A 24,417-nucleotide genomic window follows, 5' to 3' on the forward strand; every position below is an offset into this window, starting at 1 on the left:
CATGTACATGGATGGACCTGTGTTTCCTGGGACGCCTGGGTGGCTCAGTTGGTTAAGCATCTGACTCTTAATTTTGGCTCAGGTCATGATCTCACAGTTCGTGGGTTCCAGCCTCATGTTGGGCTCCATGTTGACAGTACTGCTTGGGATTCTCTCTCTCCCTTTCTCTTTGCCCCTCTGCAGCTTGTGGGCATGCACTCTATCTCTCTCAAAAAAACCAAACCAAACCAAAACAAAAAAACCCCACAAAACCAAAAAAACCCCAGCTATTTCCGTAGGCAAACTACTTAACCTCCTTAAGACCCAGTTTTCTCACCTGCAAATAGGGTACTCTAGTATCTACCTTACAGGGTTGTCTTGAGGATAAACAAAGTATCTTTATAAAGTGAGAAGTTTGGCACATCAAAGGTGATTGATCAGTGATGTACCCCAGCCCCTTCCCTGCTCCTTCCCTGATACCGCTAGAATATTCTCTTTTCCTAGTGAGAGGCAAGGCAGTGAGGGATATTAGTTTTGAACTTGGGTTCTGGAATTAAACACCTGGGTTTGAATTCTGGCTCTGCTAGTTGAGAACTGTGTGATCTCATGTTAGTCACTTAACTTTGCTAAGCCTCAATTTCCTCAACTGTGAAACAGGAATTAAAATAGTACTCACTTCCCAGTGCCTAGCATACAAGGAGTATATCTGTTACTATTATTTTTATCAGATGAAATTGAACTAGAAGATGTTCAATGCCAGGCCCTAATGCCCCTGGTATTTTCCCCCGAGCAGTCATTCTCCATCTCAACACTGAAAGGACTAGTTCATACTACACTTGCTTATATTCTGCAGCATTTTCTAAAATTTTTATTGTTGATAGTTTTTTGATTCAGTTAGTTTCAGAAATGCCAAGTTAAACCAAATTCATGAAGTGTCTTGACTTCAGGGTTTCTTGGAGCATCTAACATGCGAAGCTGCATATTAGACTGGTGGTATGCAGAGCTTTTCCAAACCATGTGAGCCAAGGAATACTTTGTTCCTCTAGGATTACTTTGAAGAATGAACACGAAAGAGCTCTGACCTATGTCAATGAATCCTGGTATCAGCCCGGGGAGCACGTTTGACATCTTGCAGCCCCTTCTCATGGACCGGAGTCCAGAGACCAGGGGTCAAGCTGGGCTACTTACCTACAATAGAGACAGAAGGGAGATCCAACAGGTTCATGGAGGAGTTGCTCCTCAGGTTCCTGTCATCTCTGGGTTTTTCCTCAAGTGCCAGGTGACTGTAGGCAGTGAGGAGGCACAGGGAGACCAGCAGGGTGGCCAGGAGTAGGCGGAAGACATTCATCCTTGAAGGCCTGAGTGGGACAGAGAAGGCAGTCAGGTTGGTGGGTCAGGGGTTCTGGCAAGAGGATGTGCCCTTTTGCTTTCCTTGTATCTCTTTGGGCTGGTGCTCTGACCCCATTTGTAAGTGTCCCAGTGGAGCCAGAGGACCAGAAAGGCTTAGGACAGGAAAGGGGAACTGATGAAGGAACAAGAGAGAAAAGGAGAGATGGGGAGAGGAAGCGAGACAAGGAAAGGAGGGATATAGAAGCAAAGAGAAAAGGAATGCATTGCAGTTGGTCTCTGCCATTCTGAGGGTGGGGTGCTGGGTTTTATAGTCAGTGGTCCCAGGAGACCCTAGGCCTGGGCAGAGTTGTTGAAAGTCCCCAATAGTACCTTGCAGTGGCAGAGATTTTACTATGGTGCAGAGAATGAGGCTCATAAGACTCTCTGAGAAAGATGCAGGGATAGACGGCATCTTCAGACAAGTGTATATGTTGTCACATGTGCTGTATTCCCATGCCCAGAGGGAATGAGTACAGGTGTGGTTTGTGTGAGAAGGATGGACCTGTTAACATAGGCTGACTGGATTTACTGACTTATTGCTAGCTGGATTGTGATGAAGCAGATGGAGCCCAGAGTGGATTCCTTCCCATGAATGCCTTCATTTGGCTTAATCAGGGCTGAGAGCTTCGGAAGCATCTTCCTCTTCTCTGAGTGTGGGATCTCCATGCCTTACCTGCTCTGTGCATTGTTCCCTCTGGTCTGGGAAAAAACTGAGGCTGCTTTTCCAAAGTTTTCTCTGCCCTGCCATAAACCATGGTGGGTGAGAGGAGAATAAAACAATCTGTTCATACTGGTCCTGCCCATTCCTGGGCTCCCTTACAGCAGCCTGGCAATTTCTACCCTACTCCTTCCAGCTCTCAGCTTAATAAACTGCAATTAATGAAATGCAATTTCTTAGAACCTAAATAATTTAGTGGAACTAAATTAAAACTAAGCTAAATGGAGTCTGGAAAGGGTGAAATCTCAGTGGAATTAATTTTATTTGTGTGTTGGGAGAGGGCTAAAAATGAGTGTTCCTCGCACTAATCCTGGGGAGCAATATGTATATTCTAAATGTAATATAGGTCCATAATGCCTAGTTGTATCATGATCCTCAGGGTCAGACTTTTTTTTTTTTTAGAATTTTGTGGATTTTAGAAAACAAATATCATCTATATGCTATATTAAACCACATACAGTGGGTCTGGGTACACCCATAATAAATAGTGATACTTTTGTAGCCAAAAAGGTGGGGATATTCATAATAAACAGGATAAACAAAGACTATGAATTAATTTGCATCAATTGAGGATAGGTTTTGTTGCCAAGATACATCAGGTAGGGTCAGATTTTTCTGCCAAAGAAAAAAGAAAACATCATTTTCAGAGTTTGGGGATTTTACAATTTCAGGTAAAGGACTATAGACTTTACAAACTCTCATTGCTGTTACTACTCAATATGGGACACCCACTCCCTGCTATTAATACAGGATAATAATGCTGACAGCAATGACCTATGCAATTGTGTTCTCAAGAGTAATTTATCCTTCCACTCTGTAGTGGTAAAGGCTGTTCTTTGATCTGTGGTATCACTGATGACAATACCTTCTCTTAAACTTGTCATCTGCTTTAAGTTACTGCTTATGACTTAAGATGAGTTTTTATTCAGCATGGTGGATATAAAGAATCCAGAAAGGGGAGTCAGGTCACCTGGATGTACCTGCTACGTAAGTGGCTGTGTGACCCTGGGCCCATCTGGGCCTCTGCTTTCTCATCTGTAAAAAGAGAGGATAGGCGGGCACCTGGGTGGCTCAGCAGGTTGAGCAACTGACTCTTGTTTTTGGCTCAGGTCATGATATCGTGGTTTCGTGGGTTTGAGCCCATGTCAGGCATTGCGCTGGTGGTACAGAGCCTCTCTCCCTCTCTCTCTGCCCCTCCCCTACTTATGCTGTCTCTGTCTCTCTCAAAATAAATAAATAAACTTAAATTTTTTTTTTAAAAAAGAGAGGATAGGACTACATGACTTAATATATGTTATGAGGCACAGAGTAGAAACTTAATAAAGATTTGTTTAATGAATGAATCTTAAGACCTTTCTATTCTAAAATTCTACAAATCAGTGATTTCTGATTTTTGCTTCCTGGGCGTTGGGGCAGATTAAACAGTTGCATAAAGATTTTGCAAAGGTCGGGGCGCCTGGGTGGCTCAGTCAGTTAAGCGTCCGACTTCAGCTCAGGTCATCATCTCGCGGTCCGTGAGTTCGAGCCCCGCATCGGGCTCTGGGCTGATGGCTCAGAGCCTGGAGCCTGCTTCCGATTCTGTGTCTCCCTCTCTCTCTGCCCCTCCCCCGTTCATGCTCTGTCTCTCTCTGTCTCAAAAATAAATAAACGTTTAAAAAAAATAAAAAAAAAAGATTTTGCAAAGGTCACTTGTGTATCCTTAAGAGTCAAGGGATTTGTAAATGCATTAATGTGACTGAATCTGATTAAACTCTGGAAAAGAGGGCACGGAAAGTCATGGCTAAATGCAATTGGCTGTGTACCTCAGGAGTCTTGATATGTGTGTGTGCATGTATGTGTGCATGTGTGTATGTATGTGTGTTGAGCATGCACACTATAAGGGCTCTGACTGAGGGAATATGGGAGGTAATAGTATCCAGATCATCTCTGAGTATGGCAAAATGAGTAGACAGTATATCAGTATAGAGTGCATACTCAGTGTGCTCTGTAGAAATCCCCTTAGCTATGGCACTGGGTATAGTGTGATATCTTAATCCTCTAGGGTCAAGGCCTTAGTCCCCAAAGCAAAGGAAAGGATTATAATTTCCCAATAATGAGGAGGGGCTAACGACCTATTGGGACAGAGATATAGTGAGAGATAAGAACTGAGGAAGAGGTAAAGGCAGCAGAGTCTTCTTGAAAAGAGTGACCAATATCAGTTGTTGACTATACTAGATGTTAATGAGGTGCAGCCTTGACAGCCTGCCCTGGGTTTTGCTCATGGCATCAGTGAGGGGAGCCAGGGTATCTAGGAAGCCAGCAAGTTGGCATTGCAGGGAAGGTGACTGGGCTCTGTTTGTTGTAATAGTGGCTTCTACCAGTCCTGCCAAGCACCAATGGCAAAGGGTATGGGAGTCTGGGTTAAGCTCATCCCTGTGGAGGATAAAAGTAGTGTTTGGTAGGGCTTAACATGGATGGGCATCTCATATAGGCTAGGGGTGTTGGAGGGAGACTCTCTGCTGATCAGTCTTTTGGAATGAAACACATACTTGGGAAGAAAGGGAAATTAAAGCAGGAGGGAATCTTAACTTTGAAATTGTCTGCAAAACTTTGCCCATATGTGCATTTTTCTGGGAGAGAAGCTCCATAGCTTTCTCTGGATCCATAAGGGGTCTTAGGCACCTAAAGAGCTCACAACCCCTTCTTTGCAACCTGAGTGGGGCTTATCCAGAATCACAGGTACATGAGAGCAGAAGACACTTTTTTTTTTTCTGTTCACGCAATAATTGAGTTCTATAATTGGGAAAATGTACTTGTGGGAAGGGGACATCATTCCAGACTAGTGCTGGTATAAAATAAATAAATATAATAATGAAGCAAACTAAAGAATATAAACACTATGGTCCCATTTGTGAACAAATATCAAAACTCCCTCAAAAGTAAATATGCTTACATATGCAAAGAAAAAAGCGTGGGAGGAGACACATTAAAATTTTAATAATGATTACTTCTTACGAGTGGAGTTAAGGATGGGGAGTGAGGTAGAGAAATGCACTTCTTCATGTACTTCTGTATTTGAATTTCCTTTTCAAGAATGTTATTACATTGTAATAAAAAATAAAGGATGATAGAAATAAAATATTGAATGCTACTTGACATAGCATCAAAGAATTTAAAGATGATGGATGGAGAGTTATATATGATTTGTGACAGTGAGGCTATGGAATTTGCAGGACACTCTTCCCTCTTTGTACCTCAAATTCAAGGTACAGTTTGCTCTCAGCACCTACTGCTCTGTCACCAAAATATAGGGCTTTCTCATAGTGTATCATCCTTTTACCCTTCTCTGCCCTGTGACACTTTCGAAGCCTTCTACCCTTCTGGTTCATCAGCTACTGTTTCTGATATAACAAAACCTGAGAGAGGAACACACCATTTTTGTGGTGTTATTGTTTCTCAGCCAAATTAGCTATACCAAACACCGAAGCTCAGAGCCAGAGAAAAATTATCACTCATTCATAGTTACCTAAATTCCCTACACCAGATGTTCAGTGGCTGCATAGGGATCCTACCACCCTACACATCTTTGACCCATTTGAGCAGCAGGTGATACATATCTACGACAGGTGCCCTGGCTGTGCTGAGCTTAGGAGGCTCCATTAGGGCTATTGGCTAATTCCTTAATGTTCACTAGGGCTTATCAGTGATGATAATTTCTGGGGTAAAATGAGGGTGTCAATATGTTTTATCTACCTAGTTTTGTTCCAGGATAGCCAGCCAATCAAGCAACAAATATTTTTTGAATGCCATGGGAAGTTAGTGTTACTGGATTAGGCAAACTTCTGAGAAGGGGAAGAGAAGGAGAATCAAAGAAAGAAGGGTCCAGAGAACTTTGGGACATGGTGTCAGGAGAGCAGATTTTGCTGTGGGTAGGGATGGGACACCAAAAGGGAAGAAGGGACTGATGGAAAGGGCCTGGAGACGCCTTGGTCATAAATTTGGCTCACTTCTCAAGACTTCCTCCTTATGAATGGTCCTGAAGAAAGACACTTGAGGGACTGAACCCAACATGCCAAGGGATCCTTTAATCAATGCCATCCATGACACTTGGGGAAAATATTAGAATGACAAGGCCAACTGAGCATGAGGAATTCACCAACCTCTTAGTTCTTGCTCTGTCTTTGGTTAACCCAGTCCCAGGGGTTCAGCATCCCTGCTGAACTGCTAACTAAAACTACGCTAAGTCAACCCACAAACATTGTTGCTTGGACAACTGTGAATGTCTCTTAACTGATATCCTATCTCCTTTCTTGTCCTATTCCATCCATTCCCCCAATAGGAGCCAGAGTGATGGGGGATGGAGGGCATGATTCAAATCATGCATCACTCTTTGCTTAAAACCTTTAAGAGCTTCCCATTGTTTTTGAAGTAAAATAAATATTTCCTGCAAAGCCCTGTTATTCTCTCTGGACTCATCTAATAGACTCCCCTGCTCAATCACTATATTCTAGACATATTGTACTCCTTTCTGTTCCTAGAATATGCTAAACTATTTCTTATCTCAGGGCCTTTACTGTCATTCCCTTAGCCCTAAATGTTCATTCCCTGGCCTTGAACTTGATTCCCTCAACTTTTCACATAGCTAGATCACTGGCAACCTTTGGATCTTTTTACAAATATCACCTCTTTATTTGACTACTTTATCCAAAAGTGTCCTTTCCCCAGTTTCTGTCTATCCCAACATCCGTATCTTTCATAGCTCTTACAAATAAGCAATTATCTATGTTTATCCTCATATTGGCTTTCCTTCTTTTGTATAATTTAAACTCCCATAGGGCAGGGACCCTGTTGTCATATTCATTTTGCTACCCTCACTGCTAAGCAATGCCTGACACACAGCAGGCACTCAATAAATATCTGGTGAATAACTGAATGAATGAATGGGTGAAAAAGAAAACCAACAACAGAAAATCTTCAGATTTCCCTGGTCCCTTCAGGCCAACAGGGCAGGTTAAAAGTCAGATTTGATTATGATTCCATGTCTTTTCCTTGGCCTTTGTTCTATCATACTGGGGCTTAGACAAATCTTGAGTTTCAACTGCATCCCTTATCTGAGTGCTAGGATAGGACCCTTGCTTTTCTTAATATCTTTGATTTTGTGCTTGACCAAAAGAGGTAAAAGAGATAATTTACTTTGTAGATAAAAGTGCCTGGCAAGGGGGCCATGATGAGGATATAACAATCATAGGGCTATAGAAATGGAAGAGATTTTAAGGATCTTGTTTAAGGAACTTAAGCCTGGCTATGCATTAGAATTATCAGGGGAGCTTTTTGCCACCCTGTTCACAGTACTGTGTTAAGATACAATTTACATACAGTAAAAAGCACAACCTTTATGTATCCAGCTTGACAACATTTAACTTTTATATACACTTATGTAACCACCACTCAGTTCAAGGTATAAAACCTTCCTTTCACTCCTGAAAGTTCTCTTGTGCCTCCTTCTGGTCAATACCCATTTTTACCCCTCAGAGGTAACCTCTATTCTGACTCCAACCACCATAGATCATTTTTTTTTTCTGGTTTTTGTACTCACAAAAATTGAATCATACTGAATGAAATCTTTTGTGTCTGACATTTCTTTTGCTGAAGATTTTTGAGGTTTTACCCACTTTGTTGTATATAGAGTGGTTTGTTCTTTTTTTTTTTTTTATTGCTGATTAGTATTTCATTTTAAATGTACCACATTTGTTTATCCATTCTCTTGGGTGCTTTTGCAAGAAGTAAACCCAAACCTTGTCCTAGGCCCACTGAATCTGAATCTAGGAATGGAGCCTGGGAGACATATTAAAAAAAAAATTTTTTTTTAAGTTCATTTATTCATTTCGAGACAGAGAGAGCAGGCAGGGGAGGGGCAGAGAGAGAGAGAGAGAGAGAGTGAGAGAATCCCAAGCAGACTTTGCACTGTCAGCACAGAACCTGATGCGGGCCTCGAACTCACAAAATGGAAGACCATGACCTGAGCCCAAACCGGATTGGACGCTTAACTGACTGAACCATCCAGGCACTCTCTGGGAGACATATTTTAATAAGCTTCCAGGCAACTGTGATGCACAGCCATGTGTGAGACACATTAATTTTTTCCATCCACCCTGGTTCTATAGATAAGAAAATTGAAGCTCAGACTAGGAAAATTTCCTAAGCAGACACTTGAATCAGTAAGAGGCAAGGGTAGAACTTCTTCCACCAGGCTGCTCTTTGCACTGTAAGACAACTCAAACTGCTAATTAGTGACAGAGGCAGGGACATAAATCATAATAGCTTCCATTTATTGAGTACCTGCTCTATGGCAGACTCTGTTCTAGGCCTGTTTCGCGTATTTACTCCTCTTAACAAAGTACATATCTTTGCTGAGGAAACTGAAACCCAGAGCAGCCCAAAGGACAGAAGTAGTGAGTGCAGAGAGAGAAGTCAATCGTAAGTCTGCCTGACTCAAGTCACACAAGAAGGTTGGTACCTTTTCCTGAAGTGGAAAGGAGGAAAACTATAAACTCCTTGGTTTGGTGACCTGCCATCCTAGCTCAGTCCAGTTTGCCAAGGTAGAAATAAAAAACAAAACAAAACAAAACAAAACAAAACAAAACAGTATCTACTCTGCTTTTCACACCCTGGTTTTAGAACTCCTTCAGTTCTGTATACTCCCCATTAGTGGAAGTTGTTGACTGCCAGATTGATTAAAAATGTTCCAGCTAAGGAGAGGGTGATGTGTTTGCTTAATCACTAGCTCTTCCTTCTCTACTGACAAATCTCCGCACAGGGGTGGGGACCACAAATGCTGCCAGTGAGTCTGTCAGAGATGGTTCCCCACACATCTGGGAAGCAAGTTTCCCAAAATGGGGAGGGCCTTGACTCTTTCATCAGGGTAAACTGACCCTAGCTATCAGGAACTGGAATGAGTCAGAAACACATCTACTAGCTGAGATGTTGAACCTGGAGTCCTGAGAGTCTGGCAAGCTCTGTTTTTCAATAATGAGGGAGTCTGGGAAGGGTCGGCTGAGGAAAATAGAGACTTCTCTTATGTAGCTGGTAGCATTGAGGGAGCAGGATGGGAAATGAGGCAGAAGGAGAGAAGAAAGCTTGCGGATATTGACAAGGACCAAACTTGAGACTCCTCTAAGACTTCTCAACTAGGCCTCAGTTTTGGCCCTCATTCTGTCTTTGGCCTGCCTATCACAGTTTTAGCAAGAATCCTGTCAATTTAGGGGCACCTGGGTAGCTCAGTCGGTTGAATGTCCGACTCTTGATTTCAGCTCAGGTCATGATCTCGCAATTGGTGGGATAGAGCCTTGCATCGGGCTTGCACTGATGTCACAGAGCCTGCTTGATATTCTCTCTTTCCTCTCTCTCTCTCTTCCCTCCCCCATGCACATGTGCTCTCTCTCTTTCTCAAAATAAATACACATAAAAAAAAAAAGAAACCTGTCAATTTAGTGAGAATCTCCTCACCCTTGATATCTGATTGAGTTCCTCATCCCCCACTTAAAAAAAAAGTTTATTTATTTATTTTGAGAGAGAGAGAGAGAGAGCACATGTGGGGAAGGGGCAGTGAGAAAGAATCCATAGTAGAGGAGGGGCAGAGGGAGAGGGAGAGAGAGAATCCCAAGCTGCCTCCTCAGCACAGAGTCCAAAGTGTGGCTCAATCTCACAATGGTGAGATGGCTACCTGAGACAGATATCAAGAATCAGAGAGGCTTAACTGATTTAGCCACCCAGTCCTTTTAGGTCAGGTTAGCAAGAATTCCTCCTATCTTTGATGTCCCCTTTTAGTAATTTTCCATCTACTGACCCTCACTCTGCTCATTGGCTATGAATCTCCAACTATCTTTGCTGTATTCAGAGTTGAGCCTGAGCTCCATCCCTTATTGCACTATCCCTATTGAAAGAGTCCTGAATAAAGTCTTCCTTACCATTTAAGAATTTTTTCTTTAACAATACCAAAACAATTTGATTTCTTAGGCTGTTTCTATACATACAGACAAATTTGAATATTGTGACTGAATTGACTAATTTAATGTTTGTGCCTAACAGATACCAAATTGAATAATATTCTTTTTTTTAATGTTTTTATTTATTTATTTTGAGAGAGAGAGAGAGAGAGAGAGCGCACATGAGCAGGGGGAGGGGCAGAGGGAGAGACAGAGAGAATTCCAAGCAGGTTCCATGCTCAGTACAGAGCCTGACATGGGACTCAACTCCATGACCATGGGATTGTGACCCAAGCCAAAATCAAGAGTCAGATGCTCAATCAACTGAGCCACCTACGCTCCCCCAAACTGAGTAATATTCTAATGGGTGGTTTTGGTCTTAGGTGGACAGTCTGCTTCAGGATTCTTCTGAGATCGAGAACCATGTGGGAGGCCCAGCATCTCCCTAAGAGGCCCTGAGTTAGAATTTGAGAGAAAGCTTAAGGCTGTGTTCCTCCTCAAGAATCAAAGGACAGAAATCATCCAGGTAGCTGCTTGTCAGCACGAAATGTCTCCATGTTCTACTGAAATAGGGGTCAGAGTCCAGGCTTCTCAGATGTTGTTCCCACAGTATACAAGGAATACAATGCTTATAGGAACTGCTAAAATGGTTACTTTGATCTCCTGACCTCATTCCCTACAGGCTGATTTAGTGCTCATCACTCAACAAATTCTCAGTAGGGACTTCCCTGATTTTGATTTTGTCCTCCAGAAACCACTTCTTTCCCAGTTCTTTGCCCTAGACCATGCTGTCTTCTGATCTTCTAAATTCCTTTGACTTGGGTCACACTCTGCGCTAAGCATGGCCTGAAGCTAGGCTGATGGTTTTGCTACAGCTCTCAACAACTTTACAGTAGATGGAAGGGAAGAGGCTTTGATGTCAAATGAAATTTTCTGCAGGAAAGGATCAAGGCAGAACCAAGGAAATACAGCTGAGCAAATCTTAAGAGTATGTATGAATTAGTTCCGAGAGAAGGCAGAAAAGGTTTTGAAACAGATGCCTGTACAAGTATTTCTGGAGTGGGTCAAGATCTCCTGATCCCACAAAGTCCTCCAAAATAATCAAAGACAACCAAAAGTTCCTCCAGCGTGCCATTCCTTCTCCTAGCATCTCTCCAATGAAAATGACAGAACAAATGTCCGATTTGCTAAAGTGGAGAAAATACACCTGCAATTGAAAATAGTAACCTGAGCTTTTCTCGTGGGCAATAAAATGTGCCAAAATGGGCATCCACACTGAAATCTCAAATATTTTATTTATTTATTTATTTATTTATTTATTTATATTAAAAAAAAATTTTTTTTTAATGTTTATTTATTTTTGAGACAGAGAGACAGAGCATGAACGGGGGAGGGTCAGAGAGAGGGAGACACAGAATCCGAAACAGGCTCCAGGCTCTGAGCTGTCAGCACAGAGCCCGACATGGGGCTTGAACTCACGGACCGCAAGATCATGACCTGAGCCGAAGTCGGCGGCTTAACCGACTGAGCCACCCAGGCGCCCCATGAAATCTCAAATATTTAGAAAGGAAAAAGGAGGCTCTGCCATAAACAGAATTTTGGTTGTCTGTTTTGGCTCTACTAAATATGAAATGAGCCAGTTCTACACAGGCAGATTGATCCCAAATCCTAAATTCTGCTCTGTGAGAATCATTAGAAATCTGATACTACAAGTGACTTTCTGAAGACATTTACAGAAGTGCTAAAACTTTACTCTGGGGTTAGAGGTGTGACTTTAGAGCACTTCTTTCTAAGGAATTTTAATTAATTAATTAATTAATATTTTACTGCTAGAAAATAGAAAAAGCAGAGTAAAGAAAAGTAAGAAGTTACTAGTTTGCAGAATATCAATTTCTTTCTTTATGCTAAACTCCTAACTACCTTGACCCATAAAGTGAAGCGAATTTATTTAGCTTTCCTGAAAACTAGGAAATAAGGGATGACTAAGAAGTTCTTTATTTTTTTAATGTTTGTGTATTTATTTTTGAGAAAGAGAGAGAGCATGCAAGTAGGGGAGGAGCAGAGAGAGAGGAAGATAGAGAATCCCAAGTAGGCTCTGCGCTGTCAGCACAGAGTCTGATATAGGGCTTGAACCCACAAACTACAAGATCATGACCTGAGCCAAAGTCAGGCACCCAACCCTAACTGAGCCACCCAGGCGCCTCACCTAAGAAGTTCTTCAAACTTTCCAAAGTAACAGCAGCTTCACTCTTTCTGAAAGCACATTTAAGTTGCCAACTAAACCTCATATGCTTCCCCCCAAGGAACAGAGGCCAAAGGAACTTTGTTTCTGATCTTGCCAGAAAAGATGCTTATTGCTTGCTTGTCTCTAATTTCAAAGACAAGAACAAGAAAACTGCTAGTCATGGGGTGCCTGGGTGGCTCAGTCGGTTGAGCATCCAACTTGGGCTCAGGTCATGATCTGACAGTCTGTGAGTTTGAGCCCCGCGTCAGGCTCTGTGGCTGACAGCTCAGAGCCTGGAGCCTGCTTCGGATTCTGTGTCTCCCTCTCTCTCTGCCCATTCCCCACTCATGCTCTGTCTCTCTCTCTCTGTCAAAAATAAATAAATATTAAAAAATTTAAAAAAAAGAAAACCACCAATCATATTACAAAAATTATTCCAAACTTCACTCCATCTCGCGGGCAGGAAGATTCTCACTGATGCACAATGAGAAGAAGGAATGTTTCATCAGGTGAAAAGCAGCAGTAAGCAGACCAGGAGAGCAGGCTAGGTTTTACAAGAGAAGCAAAAGTAAAGGGTAGCATTTATTTTACAGAGAGGATCTCTAGCAACTCAGGTCATTTGAAACTTAGACCCAGAAAAGATGGGATCTCTGCAGGCAGCAGAAGAAAAGTGTTTTCCTCCTACTTACAGTGCCCTTTAATCAGCCTCTGTAACGTAAGGGAAGCTGAAGCTGAGTGTCTTCTATGTCCTTAGGCAGCAGAGCGAGATGTGTTGCAGTGAGATTTTTAAAAGACCTGGGGAACTCTTGGCAGCTGGCTTCCCATCTCATCCTTTTGCTTTCAGCCAAGAAAAGACCGTGCCTTCATATTCATCCTGGTGGCCACAAGGATGTCTAATACCCCTATATTTGTTGTCCGATTTCCACATGTTTTTCTCTAGTCTTGGAATTGGAATTGGTGTTGACACTGAAATTAGGAGAAGTTGAAAAGGAAGTGGTTGCACTGAGAATACTCATGGGAAAGATTTAATGAGAATTTACTTCAGAATGGATCCAGGAGATGGAATGAAACTTTGGCTTAAGGGGTTAACCTGGAAAAACAAATCCTGCCAAAGAAGGGTTTAATTCAGCTTCTTTCAGAAATTCTGGGTGGGCTAAGGAGCACTTGGTGGAGAGGTTAAACCCTAGATGGGCAAAGGCAGATTCCTGAGGCTTAGCTTGTCTTATTAGTAAAACCTCTTTGGAGACTTTCAATATTGGTCTCATAGTTCTCAAAGTTCTATGTACATTTTCGTCAGTTGAAGCCTCTGCCCCTCTGCAGGTTTTGTAGGTTATTAGGCTGTGGCTCTCTTCTTCTCCTTATTGACTTGGGTTTTACTTGAACAAACTAGAATTACAAGGTCACAATTTATGGCCCCTTGGGTGATGTGAAGCTTAAAAGCTTTGTAGAAGGGAGCACCTTAATATACAGCCCTGCAGCAAGCATTATCTATTTTTGTGGGGATAGCAGTGGAAGAGTGTGATAGGAAGTGGCACAGCTCTACATTGATTTATCATTATTTCTTGTATCTCTATATCTACTTTTAAAATTCCAGTATAGTTAACATACAGTGTTATATTAGTTTCAGGTGTAGAATTCCATACATTCTTCAGTGCTCGGCAAAACAAGTGTACTCAGTCCCCTTCACCTGCTTTACCCATCCTTCAACCTACCTTCCTTCTGGTAACCACCAATTTGTTCTCTATAGTTAGGAGGCTGTTTTTTGGTTTGTCTCTTTTTTTCTTTCTTTCTTTGTTTTGTTTCTTAAATTCTACATATGAGTGAACTCATATGGCATTTGTCTTTCTCTGACTTATTTCACTTAGTATTATGTTCTCTAGCTGCATCCATGTTGTTGCAAATGGCAAGATTTCATTCATTTTTTAATGGCTGAGTAATATTCTATCCTATATATATATCTCACATCTTCTTTATCCATTCATGTATCAATGCATACTTGGGTTGCTTCCATAATTTGGCTATTGTAAATAATGCTGCAATAAACATAAGGGTACAATATCTTTTCAAATTAGTGTTTTTGTATTCTTTGGGTAAACAGCAGTGGAATTATTGGATTATATGGTAATTCCATTTTTAATTTTTTGAGGAACCTCAATACTGTTTCTACAGTGGCTGCACCAGTTTGCATTCCCACCAACAGTGCACAAGGGTTCCTTTTTCTCTACATCCTCTCGAACATCTGCTGTTTCTTATGTTTTCAATTTTAGCTATTTTGATAGGAACAGGAACAAAGTGATATCTTATTGTGGTTTTGATTTGCATTTCCCTGATAATGAGCATCTTTTAATGTGTCTGTTGGCCACCTGTATATCTTCTTTGGAGAAATGTGTTCATGTTTTCTGCCTATTTTTTAATTGGACTTTTTTTTCTTTTTGATGTTGAGTTGTATAAGTTCTTTATATATTTTGGATACTAAACCTTTATCAGATATGTCATTTGCAAATATCTTCTCTAATTCTCTTTTAGTTTTGTTGGTTGTTTCCTCTGCTGTATAGAAGCTTTTTATTTTGAGGTAGTCTCAATAGCTTATTTTTGCTTTTGTTTCCCTTGCCTCAGAAGACATATCTAGAAAAGTGTTGCAATGGCCAATGCCAGAGAAATTATTGCCTGTGCTCTCCTCCAGGATTTTTTTTTTTTTAGTTTTTTTTTAATGTTTATTTATTTTTGAGACAGAGAGAGACAGAGCATGAACGGGGGATGGTCAGAGACAGAGGGAGACACAGAATCTGAAACGAGCTCCAGGCTCTGAGCTGTCAGCACAGAGCCCGACGTGGGGCTTGAACTCACGGACCGCGAGATCATGACCTGAGCCGAAGTCGGACGCTCAACCGACTGAGCCACCCAGGCGCCCCTCTCCTCCAGGATTTTTATAGTTTCAGGTCTCACATTCAGGTTCTTAATCCATTCTGAGTTTGTTTATTTTTATTTCATTTTATTTCATTTCATTTCATTTTAATATTTATTTTTTTAATTTTTTTTAATGTTTATTTTATTTTTGAGACAGAGAGAGACAGAGCATAAGCAGGGAAGGGGCAGAGAGAGACACACACACAGAATTGGAAGGAGGCTCCAGGCTGTGAGCACAGAGCCCGACGTGGGGCTCAAACTTGTCAACTGCAAGATCATGAACTGAAGTTGGATGCTCAACCAACTGAGCCACCCAGGCACCCCAATTCTGAGTTTATTTTTGTGTATGGTGTAAGAAAGTGGCCCAGTTTCATTCTTTTTTTTCCCCCTCAACTTTTACTTTAATTCCAGCTAGTGAACATACAGTGCAATATTAGTTTCAGGTGTAGAATTTAATGATTCATCACTTACATACAACATGTGGTGCTCAACAAGTGCTCTCCTTAATTGCCATCACCTATTTAACCCATCACCCCACCCACCTCCCCTCCAATAACCATCAGTTTGTTCTCTATAATTAAGACTCTGTTTCTTGGTTTGCCTCTCTTTTTTTCCCCACGATGTTCATTTATTTTGTTTCTTAAATTCCATATATGAGTGAAATTATATGGTATTTGTCTTTCTCTGACTTATTTTGCTTAACAATACTCTCTAGTTCCATCCATGTCGTTGCAAATGGCAAGATTTCACTCTTGTTTATGGCTGAGTAATATTATATTGTATATATATATACCAAACCTCCTTTATCCATTCATCAGTCAATGGACATTTGGGCTCTTTCCATAATTTGGCTATTGTAAATAATGCTGCTATAAACATTGTGGTGCATGTACCCCTTCAAATCAGTATTTTTGTATCCTTTGGGTAAATACTGAGTAGTGCAAATGCTGGATTGTAGGGTAATTCTATTTTTAACCTTTTGAGGGACCTTCATACTGTTTTCCAGAGTGGCTGCACCAGTTTGCATTCCCAACAACAGTGTAAGAGGTTTCCCTTTTCTCCTCATCCTTCCAATGCCTGTTGTTTCCTGTGTTGTTGATTTTAGCCATTCTGAATGGTGTGAGATGATATCTCATTGTAGTTTTCATTTGTATTTTCCAGATGATCAGTGATGTTGAGGATCTTTTCATGTGTTTGTTAGGCATCTGTATGTCTTCTTCAGAAAAATGTCTATTCATGTCTTCTGCCAATTTTTAACTGGATTATTTGTTTTTTGGATGTTGAGTTTTATAAGTTCTTTATATATTTTAGATACTAACCCTTTATCAGATATGTCATTTGCAAATATCTTCTCCCATTCCATATGTTGCCTTTTAGTCTTGTTGATTGGTTCCTTCACTGTGCAGAAGCTTTTTATTTTGATGAAATCCCAATAGTTTATTTTTCCTTTTGTTTCTCTCACCTCAGGAGACATATCTAGTAAGAAGATCTACTGCCCGTGTCACAGAAGTTACTGCCTAGGATTTTGATTGATTCTTGTCTCACATTTAGGTCTTTAATCTGTTTTGAATTTATTTTTTTGTATTCTGTAAGAAAGTGGTCCAGTTTCATTCTTTTGCATGTAGCTGTCCAGTTTTCCCAACACCATTTGTTGAAGAGAATGTCCTTTTCCTGTTGCATATTCTTGCATCCTTTGTCAAAGATTAATTGACCATATAATCATGAGTTTATTTCTGGGCTTTTTATTCTGTTCCATTATTTATGTGTCTATTTTTGTGCCAGTATAACTTGAAACCTGGAATTGTGATACCTCCAGTTTTGTTTGTCTTTTTCAAGATTGCTTTGGCTAATCAAGGACACTTGTGGTTCCATTCACATTTAAAGATTGTTCTAGTTCTGTGAAAAATGCTGTTGGTGTTTTGACAGGGATTGCATTAAATCTGTAGATTGCTTTGGGAAATATAGATGTTTTAACAATACTTGTTTTTCCTAACCATGAGCATGGAATATTTTCTATTTGTTTATGCTGTCTTCAATTTCTTTCATCAGTGTTTTATAGTCTTCAGAGGACAGAACTTTCACTTCCTTGGTTAATTTTATTCCTAGATATTTTATTCTTTTTGATGCAATTAGAAATGGGATTGGTTTCTTAATTTCTTTTTCAGCTACTTCATTGTTAGTGTATAGAGAAACAATGGATTTTTATACATTGATTTTGTAGCCTACAACTTTATCGAATTCATTGATCAGTTCTAGTAGTTTTTTGGTGTAGTCTTTAGGGTTTTCCATTTTAGTATCATGTCATCTGCAAATAGTGAAAGTTTTACTTCTTCCTTACCAATTTGGATGTCTTTTATTTTTCTTATGTGATTGCTGTGGCTCGGACTTCAAGTACTATATTGAATAGAAGTGGTGAGAATGGACATCCTTGTCTTGTTCCTGATTGTAAGGGAAAAGCTCTCAGTTTTTCACCATTGAGAATGATGTTAGTTGTGGGGTTTTTCATATATGGCCTTTATTATGTTGAGGTATGTTCCCTCTAAACCTACTTTGTTGAGGGTTTTATCATGAATGGATGTTGTGCTTTGTCAGATGCTTTTTCTGCATCTATTGAAATGATCATATGGTTTTTATACTGTATGTGATGTGTCACGTTGATTGATTTTCAAATATTGAATCATGCTTGCATCCCTGGAATAAACCCCACTTGATCATGGTGAATGATTGTTTTTAAATGTATTGTTGGATTTGGTTTGCTAATATTTTGTTGAGGATTTTTTCATCTGTGTTCATCAGAGATACTGGCCTGTAGTTCTCTTTTTCTGTAGTGTCTTTATCTGGTTTTGGGGTCAGGGTAATGCTGGCCTCATAGAATGAATTTGGAAGATTTCTTTCCTCTTGTATTTTCTGAAATAGTTTGAGAATAGGTATTACCTCTATTTGAATGTTTGGTAGAATTCACCTGTGAAGCCATCTGGTCCTGGACTTTGGTTTGTTGGGAGTTTTTTGATTACTGATTCAATTTCATAGCTTGTAATTGGTCTGTTTAAATTTTCTATTCTTCCTGATTCCATTTTGGGAGGTTATGTGTTTGTAGGAATTTATCTATTTCTTCTAAGTGTCCAATTTACTGGGATATGATTTTTCATAATATTCTCTTATAATCCTTTGTATTTCTGTGGTATCAGTTGTTATTTTTTTCTCTCTCATTTCTAATGTTTATTTATTTTGAGAGAGAGAGAAAGCACAAGTGGGAGAGGAACAGAGAGAGTGGGAGAGGGAGAGAATCCCAAGCAGGCTCCACTCTCAGTGCAGAGCCTGATGTGGGACTTGATCCCATGACTGTGAGATCATGATCTGAGCCAAAATCAAGAGTTGGATGCTTAACTGACTAAGCCACCCACACGCCCCTCTCCTCTTTCATTTCTGATTTTGTTTGAGTCCCCCCCCCCTCTCTTTTTTGAATGAGTTTGGTTAAAAAGGTTTATCAAGTTTGTTGATCTTTTCAAAGAACCACCTCCTGGTTTCATTTATCTATTCTATTGTTTTGTTTTTGTTTTTGTTTTTTTTGTTTTGTCTTTTTTAAGTTTCTAGTTTGTTTATTTATGCTCTAATCTTTATTTTTTCTACTGGTTTGGGGTTTTGTTCTTCCTTTTCTAGCTCTTTTAGATGTAAAGTTAGGTTGTTTATTTGAAAATTTTCTTGCTTCTTGAGGTAAGCCTGTATTTCTATAAACTTCCCTCTTAGAACAGCTTTTGCTGTATCCCACTGATTTTGGACCATTGTGTTTTCATTTTTATTTGTCTCCATATATTTTTTATTTCTTCTTTGATTTCTTGATTGATCCATTCATTGTTTAGTAGCATATTATTTAACCTCCCTGCATTTGTGCTCTTTCTGTATTTTTTCTTGTGGTTGATTTCTAGATTCATAGTGTAGTGGCCAGAAAAGATGTGTGGTATGACTTTGACATTTTTGAATTTGTTGAGACTTGATTTGTGGCCTAATCAGTGATCTATTCTGGAGAATGTTTCATGTGCAGTTGAAAAGAATGTGTATTCTGCTGTTTTAGGATGGAATGTTCTGAATATATCTGTTAGATCCATCTGGTCCAATGTGTCATTCAAAGCCACTGTTTCCTTGTTGATTTTCTGTTTGGATGATATATCCGTTGATGTAAATGCGGCGTTAAAGTCCCCTACTATTCTTGTATTACTATTGATTAGTTCCTTTATGTTTGCTATTAACTGCTTTGTGTATTTGGATGCTCCCATGCTGGGTGCATAAATATTTACAATTACTAGATCTTCTTTTTGGATTATTCCCTTTCCGATTATGTAATGTCTTCCTTTGTTTCTTGTTACATACTTTGTAAAGTTTATTTTGTCCAATACAAGTATTGCTGCCCTGGCTTTCTTTACATATCCATTAGTATGATAAAATTTCTCTATCTGTTCACTTTCAATCTGCATGTGTTGACTTATCCTTATTTTTAAGGGCCCACTTCTTTTTGGTGGTTTGTAGAAACAGGGACAATTGGAAAGAGAAGCGAAGAATCAAGAGACTTGGATTCTCCTCTAGGATTTTGATCGATTCCTGTCTCACATTTAGGTCTTTAATCTGTTTTGAATTTATTTTTGTGTATGCTGTAAGAAAGTGGTCCAGTTTCATTATTTTGCATGTAGCTGTCCAGTTTTCCCAAACCATTTGTTGAAGAGAATGTTGAAGAGAAACAGGGACAATTGGAAAGAGAAGTGAAGAATCAAGAGACTTGGATTCCAGCTCAGACTTTGTTACTTTCTTGCTGTGATCCTGGGAAAGTCACATAAATTGTTTGAACCTGTTATCTCATCTGCCTAATACCCTGGGCCAAAAAGAGGGTTAAATGTGATCATGTAGATATTTTGTAACTATGAAGCACTTCATATATGTGAATGTTTTCTTTTAATCCATTATATGACCCACCAAGTAAACCCTTCAGATATATAAGTAATATTAATATGGAGTTGGGAGGAGTGAGCAACATCCTCTGTTTGATGGATATTAGGTGATGGGAATAGAGGTTTATGGGAGCTAAAGCTAAGTGGGAAAGAAGAATAAAAAAGAGCAAAAGAAAGGAGAAAAGATATCAAATTCCTAGAGAAAACTTTGGCTCTGTGTTGACTGGGGCTTACAACTCTAAATATAATCCCCTTTGAGTATGGAGCAATGGAATGTTAAGTGAACAATTAAAAATTATTTTTCCTTAAAAGTAATTGCCAATAGGAAAAACACAAGTTGTCCGGCAGGAAAAACCATGAAACTTCAGGGAAAATTCAGGAGGTAAAACAGATTGTGTAAGAATGGAAGGATGTGGGTAGGGTTGAGGGTGAAAAGTGTCCTGCAAGACTGGGGACCTGGCTCCTGCCACCAACTCCCAGTAGGCCCTTGAAAAAACAGATTGACCCCAAATTCTAAATGAGGGAATTAGACTAGATGATCTTTAAAAAGAAATCATCTTTGGGGCACGTGGGTGGCTCAGTCAAAGTGTCCAACTTTGGCTCAAGTCATAATCTTGCAGTTTGTGAGTTCGAGCCCCGTGTTGGGCTCTGTGCTGACAGCTTGGAGCCTGGAAACTGCTTTGGATTCTGTGTCTCCCTGTCTTTCTGCCACTCCCTTGCTCATGCTCTGTCTCTCTCTCTCTCTCTCTCTCAAAAATAAATTAACATTAAACAACAACAACAACAACAACAACAACAACAACAACAACATGAGGCGCCTGGGTGGCTCAGTTGGTTAAGCATCCGACTTAGGCTCAGGTCATGATCTTGCAATTTGTGGATTCAAGCCCCGCCTCAGGCTCTGTGCTGACAGCTCAGAGCCTGGAGCCTGCTTCAGATTCTGTGTCTCCCTCTCTCTCTGCCCCTCCCCTGCTCATGCTCTCTCTCTCTCTCAAAAATAAACATTAAAAAAAAAACAAAACAAATCATCTTTGTGACTTACGGTATGTGACCTTGGACAAGTCACATAAACTGTATTATATTCACTCACGTGCTCACCATAGATGTTAGTATTTTCTCCATATTTGCTTCAGGTTTGTTTGTTTGTTCGTTTTAAGTAGGCTCCACACTCAATGTGGGGCTTAAGTTCACAACCCTGAGCTCAAGAATAGCATGCTCTACTGAGCCAGCCAGGTGCCCTGCTTCAGTTTTTAAACAAAGCAATAGAATGTTATAAATATAGCTCCTCATTAATTTCTCCTCCTCCCCCCACAGGTAACCGCTATCCTGAGTTGGTAACACTCCCATTAATATTTTTATACTTCTACATATATGATTTTGTAAAAACACAGGATTCAAAATATTTATATAAATGGTTTCATACTGTATGGATCCTTCTGCATCTTGATTTTTCAGTAGTATCATACAATTGAGAAGTAGTATAGCCTGGTGATCAAGCACTAAGCTTCCAGGGCAGACAGCCTGGGCTTATATCCTATTTGCATGATCTTGGTTAAGTTGCTTAACCTCTTTGAGCCTCAGTTTCCCCCTATGTAGAATAGGGATAGTAATATAATAACATCATAGGGCTTCTGTGAGAATTAAATAAGTTAAAACATAAAATAATGCCTGCATATAGTAAACACTATGTGTTTGCTACTATCACTTGAGATTTACCTATGTGGATACTTAAACATTTAGTTCATTCATTTTAACTTTAGTATAATAGTTTTTATAGAGGGGCAGTTAGGTCAGTGGCCACCCTTGAATATAATTTCTTGGTGCATAGGTGTGAGAATTTCTCTAGGGAATTTAGCTGATCTCCTTTAGGTCTGATCCAGTTCTAAAAGTTATGAACAAATGAGAGTCTGTTATGCTCTAATGGACTCAGACTTATTCCCACGTTTGTAGACCTTCTAGATATGGTGATTTAACAACTAGATGTCTATCATCTATTTAGTTTAGCTGAAAACCATGGGAAGAATAAACAGCAAATTCCCTTATTATTGTTCTGTTTATATTTGCATTGTTAGGGTTGTTTGCTTGTTTTACGATATCCTGTCTTCATAAAATTCATGAATGCTCAAAGATAAGTAAAAGTCTGTTTATATTTCCACAATGCTTTTGATTTGCTTATTAGAAATTTAGAATTAATCAATGAAATCAATATTTATAATCAAAACATAATGATCACTCCTCACAGTAAACTATGAAGAGAACACAATAAATAGAATCTTACATTTTTTTAGTCATTCATTCATTTTAAGAACACTAATACTTATGTTATATATTACCATATGCATATTGAGAAGCTTTTCACCATCAAATGAATAAATATTTAAGATAATTTGAAACTACTGCATTTACAACGATTAATTCTGACTTCATGCTATAAACATTTTCTTCAAGAGGAAACTTTCTAGGGGTGCCTGGCTGGTTCAGTCACTACAGCATGAAATCTTGATTTCGGGGTTGTGAGTTCAAGCCCTATGTTGGGTGTAGAGATTACTTAAAAATAAAATCTTTAAAATAAAAAAGGGGAAACATTCTATTTGCCTTTTCTACCATTCCAACTCTTCAAATGCAAGAAGGTATATTGAATGAACAAGTGCCAGAAAAGGTTGAGCTTGAACTTCAGCTCTGCTAGTTGTATAATTTTGGACAAATTAATATACCTCTCTGACTGTCTCATCTGAAAATGACATTATTGTGAGAAATTCATTCATTTAACAAGTACTTATTAAGCACCCATGAACAGTTCCATGTACAGTGCCAGGCACATAATATTTGCTTAATAAGTATTAATTTCTTCTCTTTCTCAAAGTTTGTTGAGGTCTTACAGATATCTTCTGATGCATTATGAGTTTTTTTAATTAAACATTTTTAAAAATTTTTACACTTGATCTTAGCCAAAAGGCTGAGAAGCATTTTTTTTTAAATTTTAGAGAGAGAGAGAGGCAGACGGAGAGAGAGAGAGAATCTTAAGCAGGCTCCATCCTGGGTGCAGAGTCCAAAGCAGGGCTAGATCTCATGACACTGCGATCATGACCTGAGGTGAAATCAACAGTCAGACACTCAACTGACACCCATCCAGGTGCCCTTGGTTTTAAAAAAATTGTTCTTTGTTCAAGTATAGATAATTAAACTCTCTTTCCAAGAATATTGACATTTCAATTAGTTTTGAGGACACTCACAATTTTCCAACATTGGGTGGAATTGAGTGACTTATCTTTCAGGAGGCTATTGGCTAGTTTTCACAGAAGGGTTATGACATAGGTGACTGGATAACTTCTAACAAGTGTGGGCTTTGAAAGTTCAAGATCTAGGGGCATGCCACAGGGTTGTGAAGGCCTGATGAGGGGATGCTTGTGAACTATTTATAAAAACTATGAAATGCTGAACTATTGCACATTTTTTCCAGGAGAGACTCTAAACAAGCCATTGGGCTGCCTCATTATATATATAGTTCCTTATGTGGGGTAAACCAGGTAGGGGCTGTGGTCTGCCTGTGGTGGTTGATGGCACTGTTTCTGCACCATAACTAGAAATGACTGCAATAGGTTTTTTTTTAAGTTTATTTATTTTGAGAGAGAGAGAGAGAGAGAGAGAGAGAGAGAGAGAGAGAGAGGGAGAGAGCATATGTGTGTGCAAGCAGGTGAAGGGAAGAGAAAAAGGAGAACAAGAATCCTACTATGAGTACAGAGTCCAATGGGGGGCTCGATCCCATGAACTGTGAGATCATGACCTGAGCCAAAATCAAGAGACTGATGCTAAACTGACTGAGCCACCCAGGCACCCCTGGAATAGTTTTTCTGGGGAAAAGACTGCCTCTGAGAGCCATACCCATCTCTCCTGAGTAGGTGAGAGGTGAGGTGAGAGGTGAGAGGTGAGGTGAGTAGGTGAGAGGTGAGAGGAGAGGTGAGAGGTGAGAGCCATACCCATCTCTCCTGAGTAGGTGAGAGGTGAGGTGAGAGGTGAGAGGTGAGGTGAGTAGGTGAGAGGTGAGAGGAGAGGTGAGAGGTGAGAGCCATACCCATCTCTCCTGAGTAGGTGAGAGGTGAGGTGAGAGGTGAGAGGTGAGGTGAGTAGGTGAGAGGTGAGAGGAGAGGTGAGAGGTGAGAGCCATACCCATCTCTCCTGAGTAGGTAGGAGAGGTGAGGCCTGAACTTCCCTTACAGAGACAAGAGCTTAGATCCCCTTTGGTGCTCTTTAAGAGGCTCCAAACACTGCTATCAAAAAATGTCTTCCTTGGGGTGC

At 39.9% G+C, this 24,417-nt stretch overlaps 1 protein-coding gene across 2 annotated transcripts in view; it reads right to left on the minus strand.

Moving 5' to 3' along the window:
- ASIP (agouti signaling protein) overlaps positions 1-24,417 on the minus strand; it is a 61,990-nt gene that overhangs the window by 2,903 nt on the left and 34,670 nt on the right. For both annotated transcript variants that reach the window (XM_027069897.2, XM_053200054.1), the window contains one exon: positions 1,168-1,337. In XM_027069897.2, the coding sequence (XP_026925698.1) occupies positions 1,168-1,327 (160 nt within the window). In that variant the 5' untranslated portion in view covers positions 1,328-1,337. The remainder of the gene's footprint in view (positions 1-1,167; positions 1,338-24,417) is intronic.

The sequence above is a fragment of the Acinonyx jubatus genome, chromosome A3 (assembly GCF_027475565.1).
Source record: "Acinonyx jubatus isolate Ajub_Pintada_27869175 chromosome A3, VMU_Ajub_asm_v1.0, whole genome shotgun sequence".
Classification (NCBI taxonomy): Eukaryota; Metazoa; Chordata; class Mammalia; order Carnivora; family Felidae; genus Acinonyx; species Acinonyx jubatus.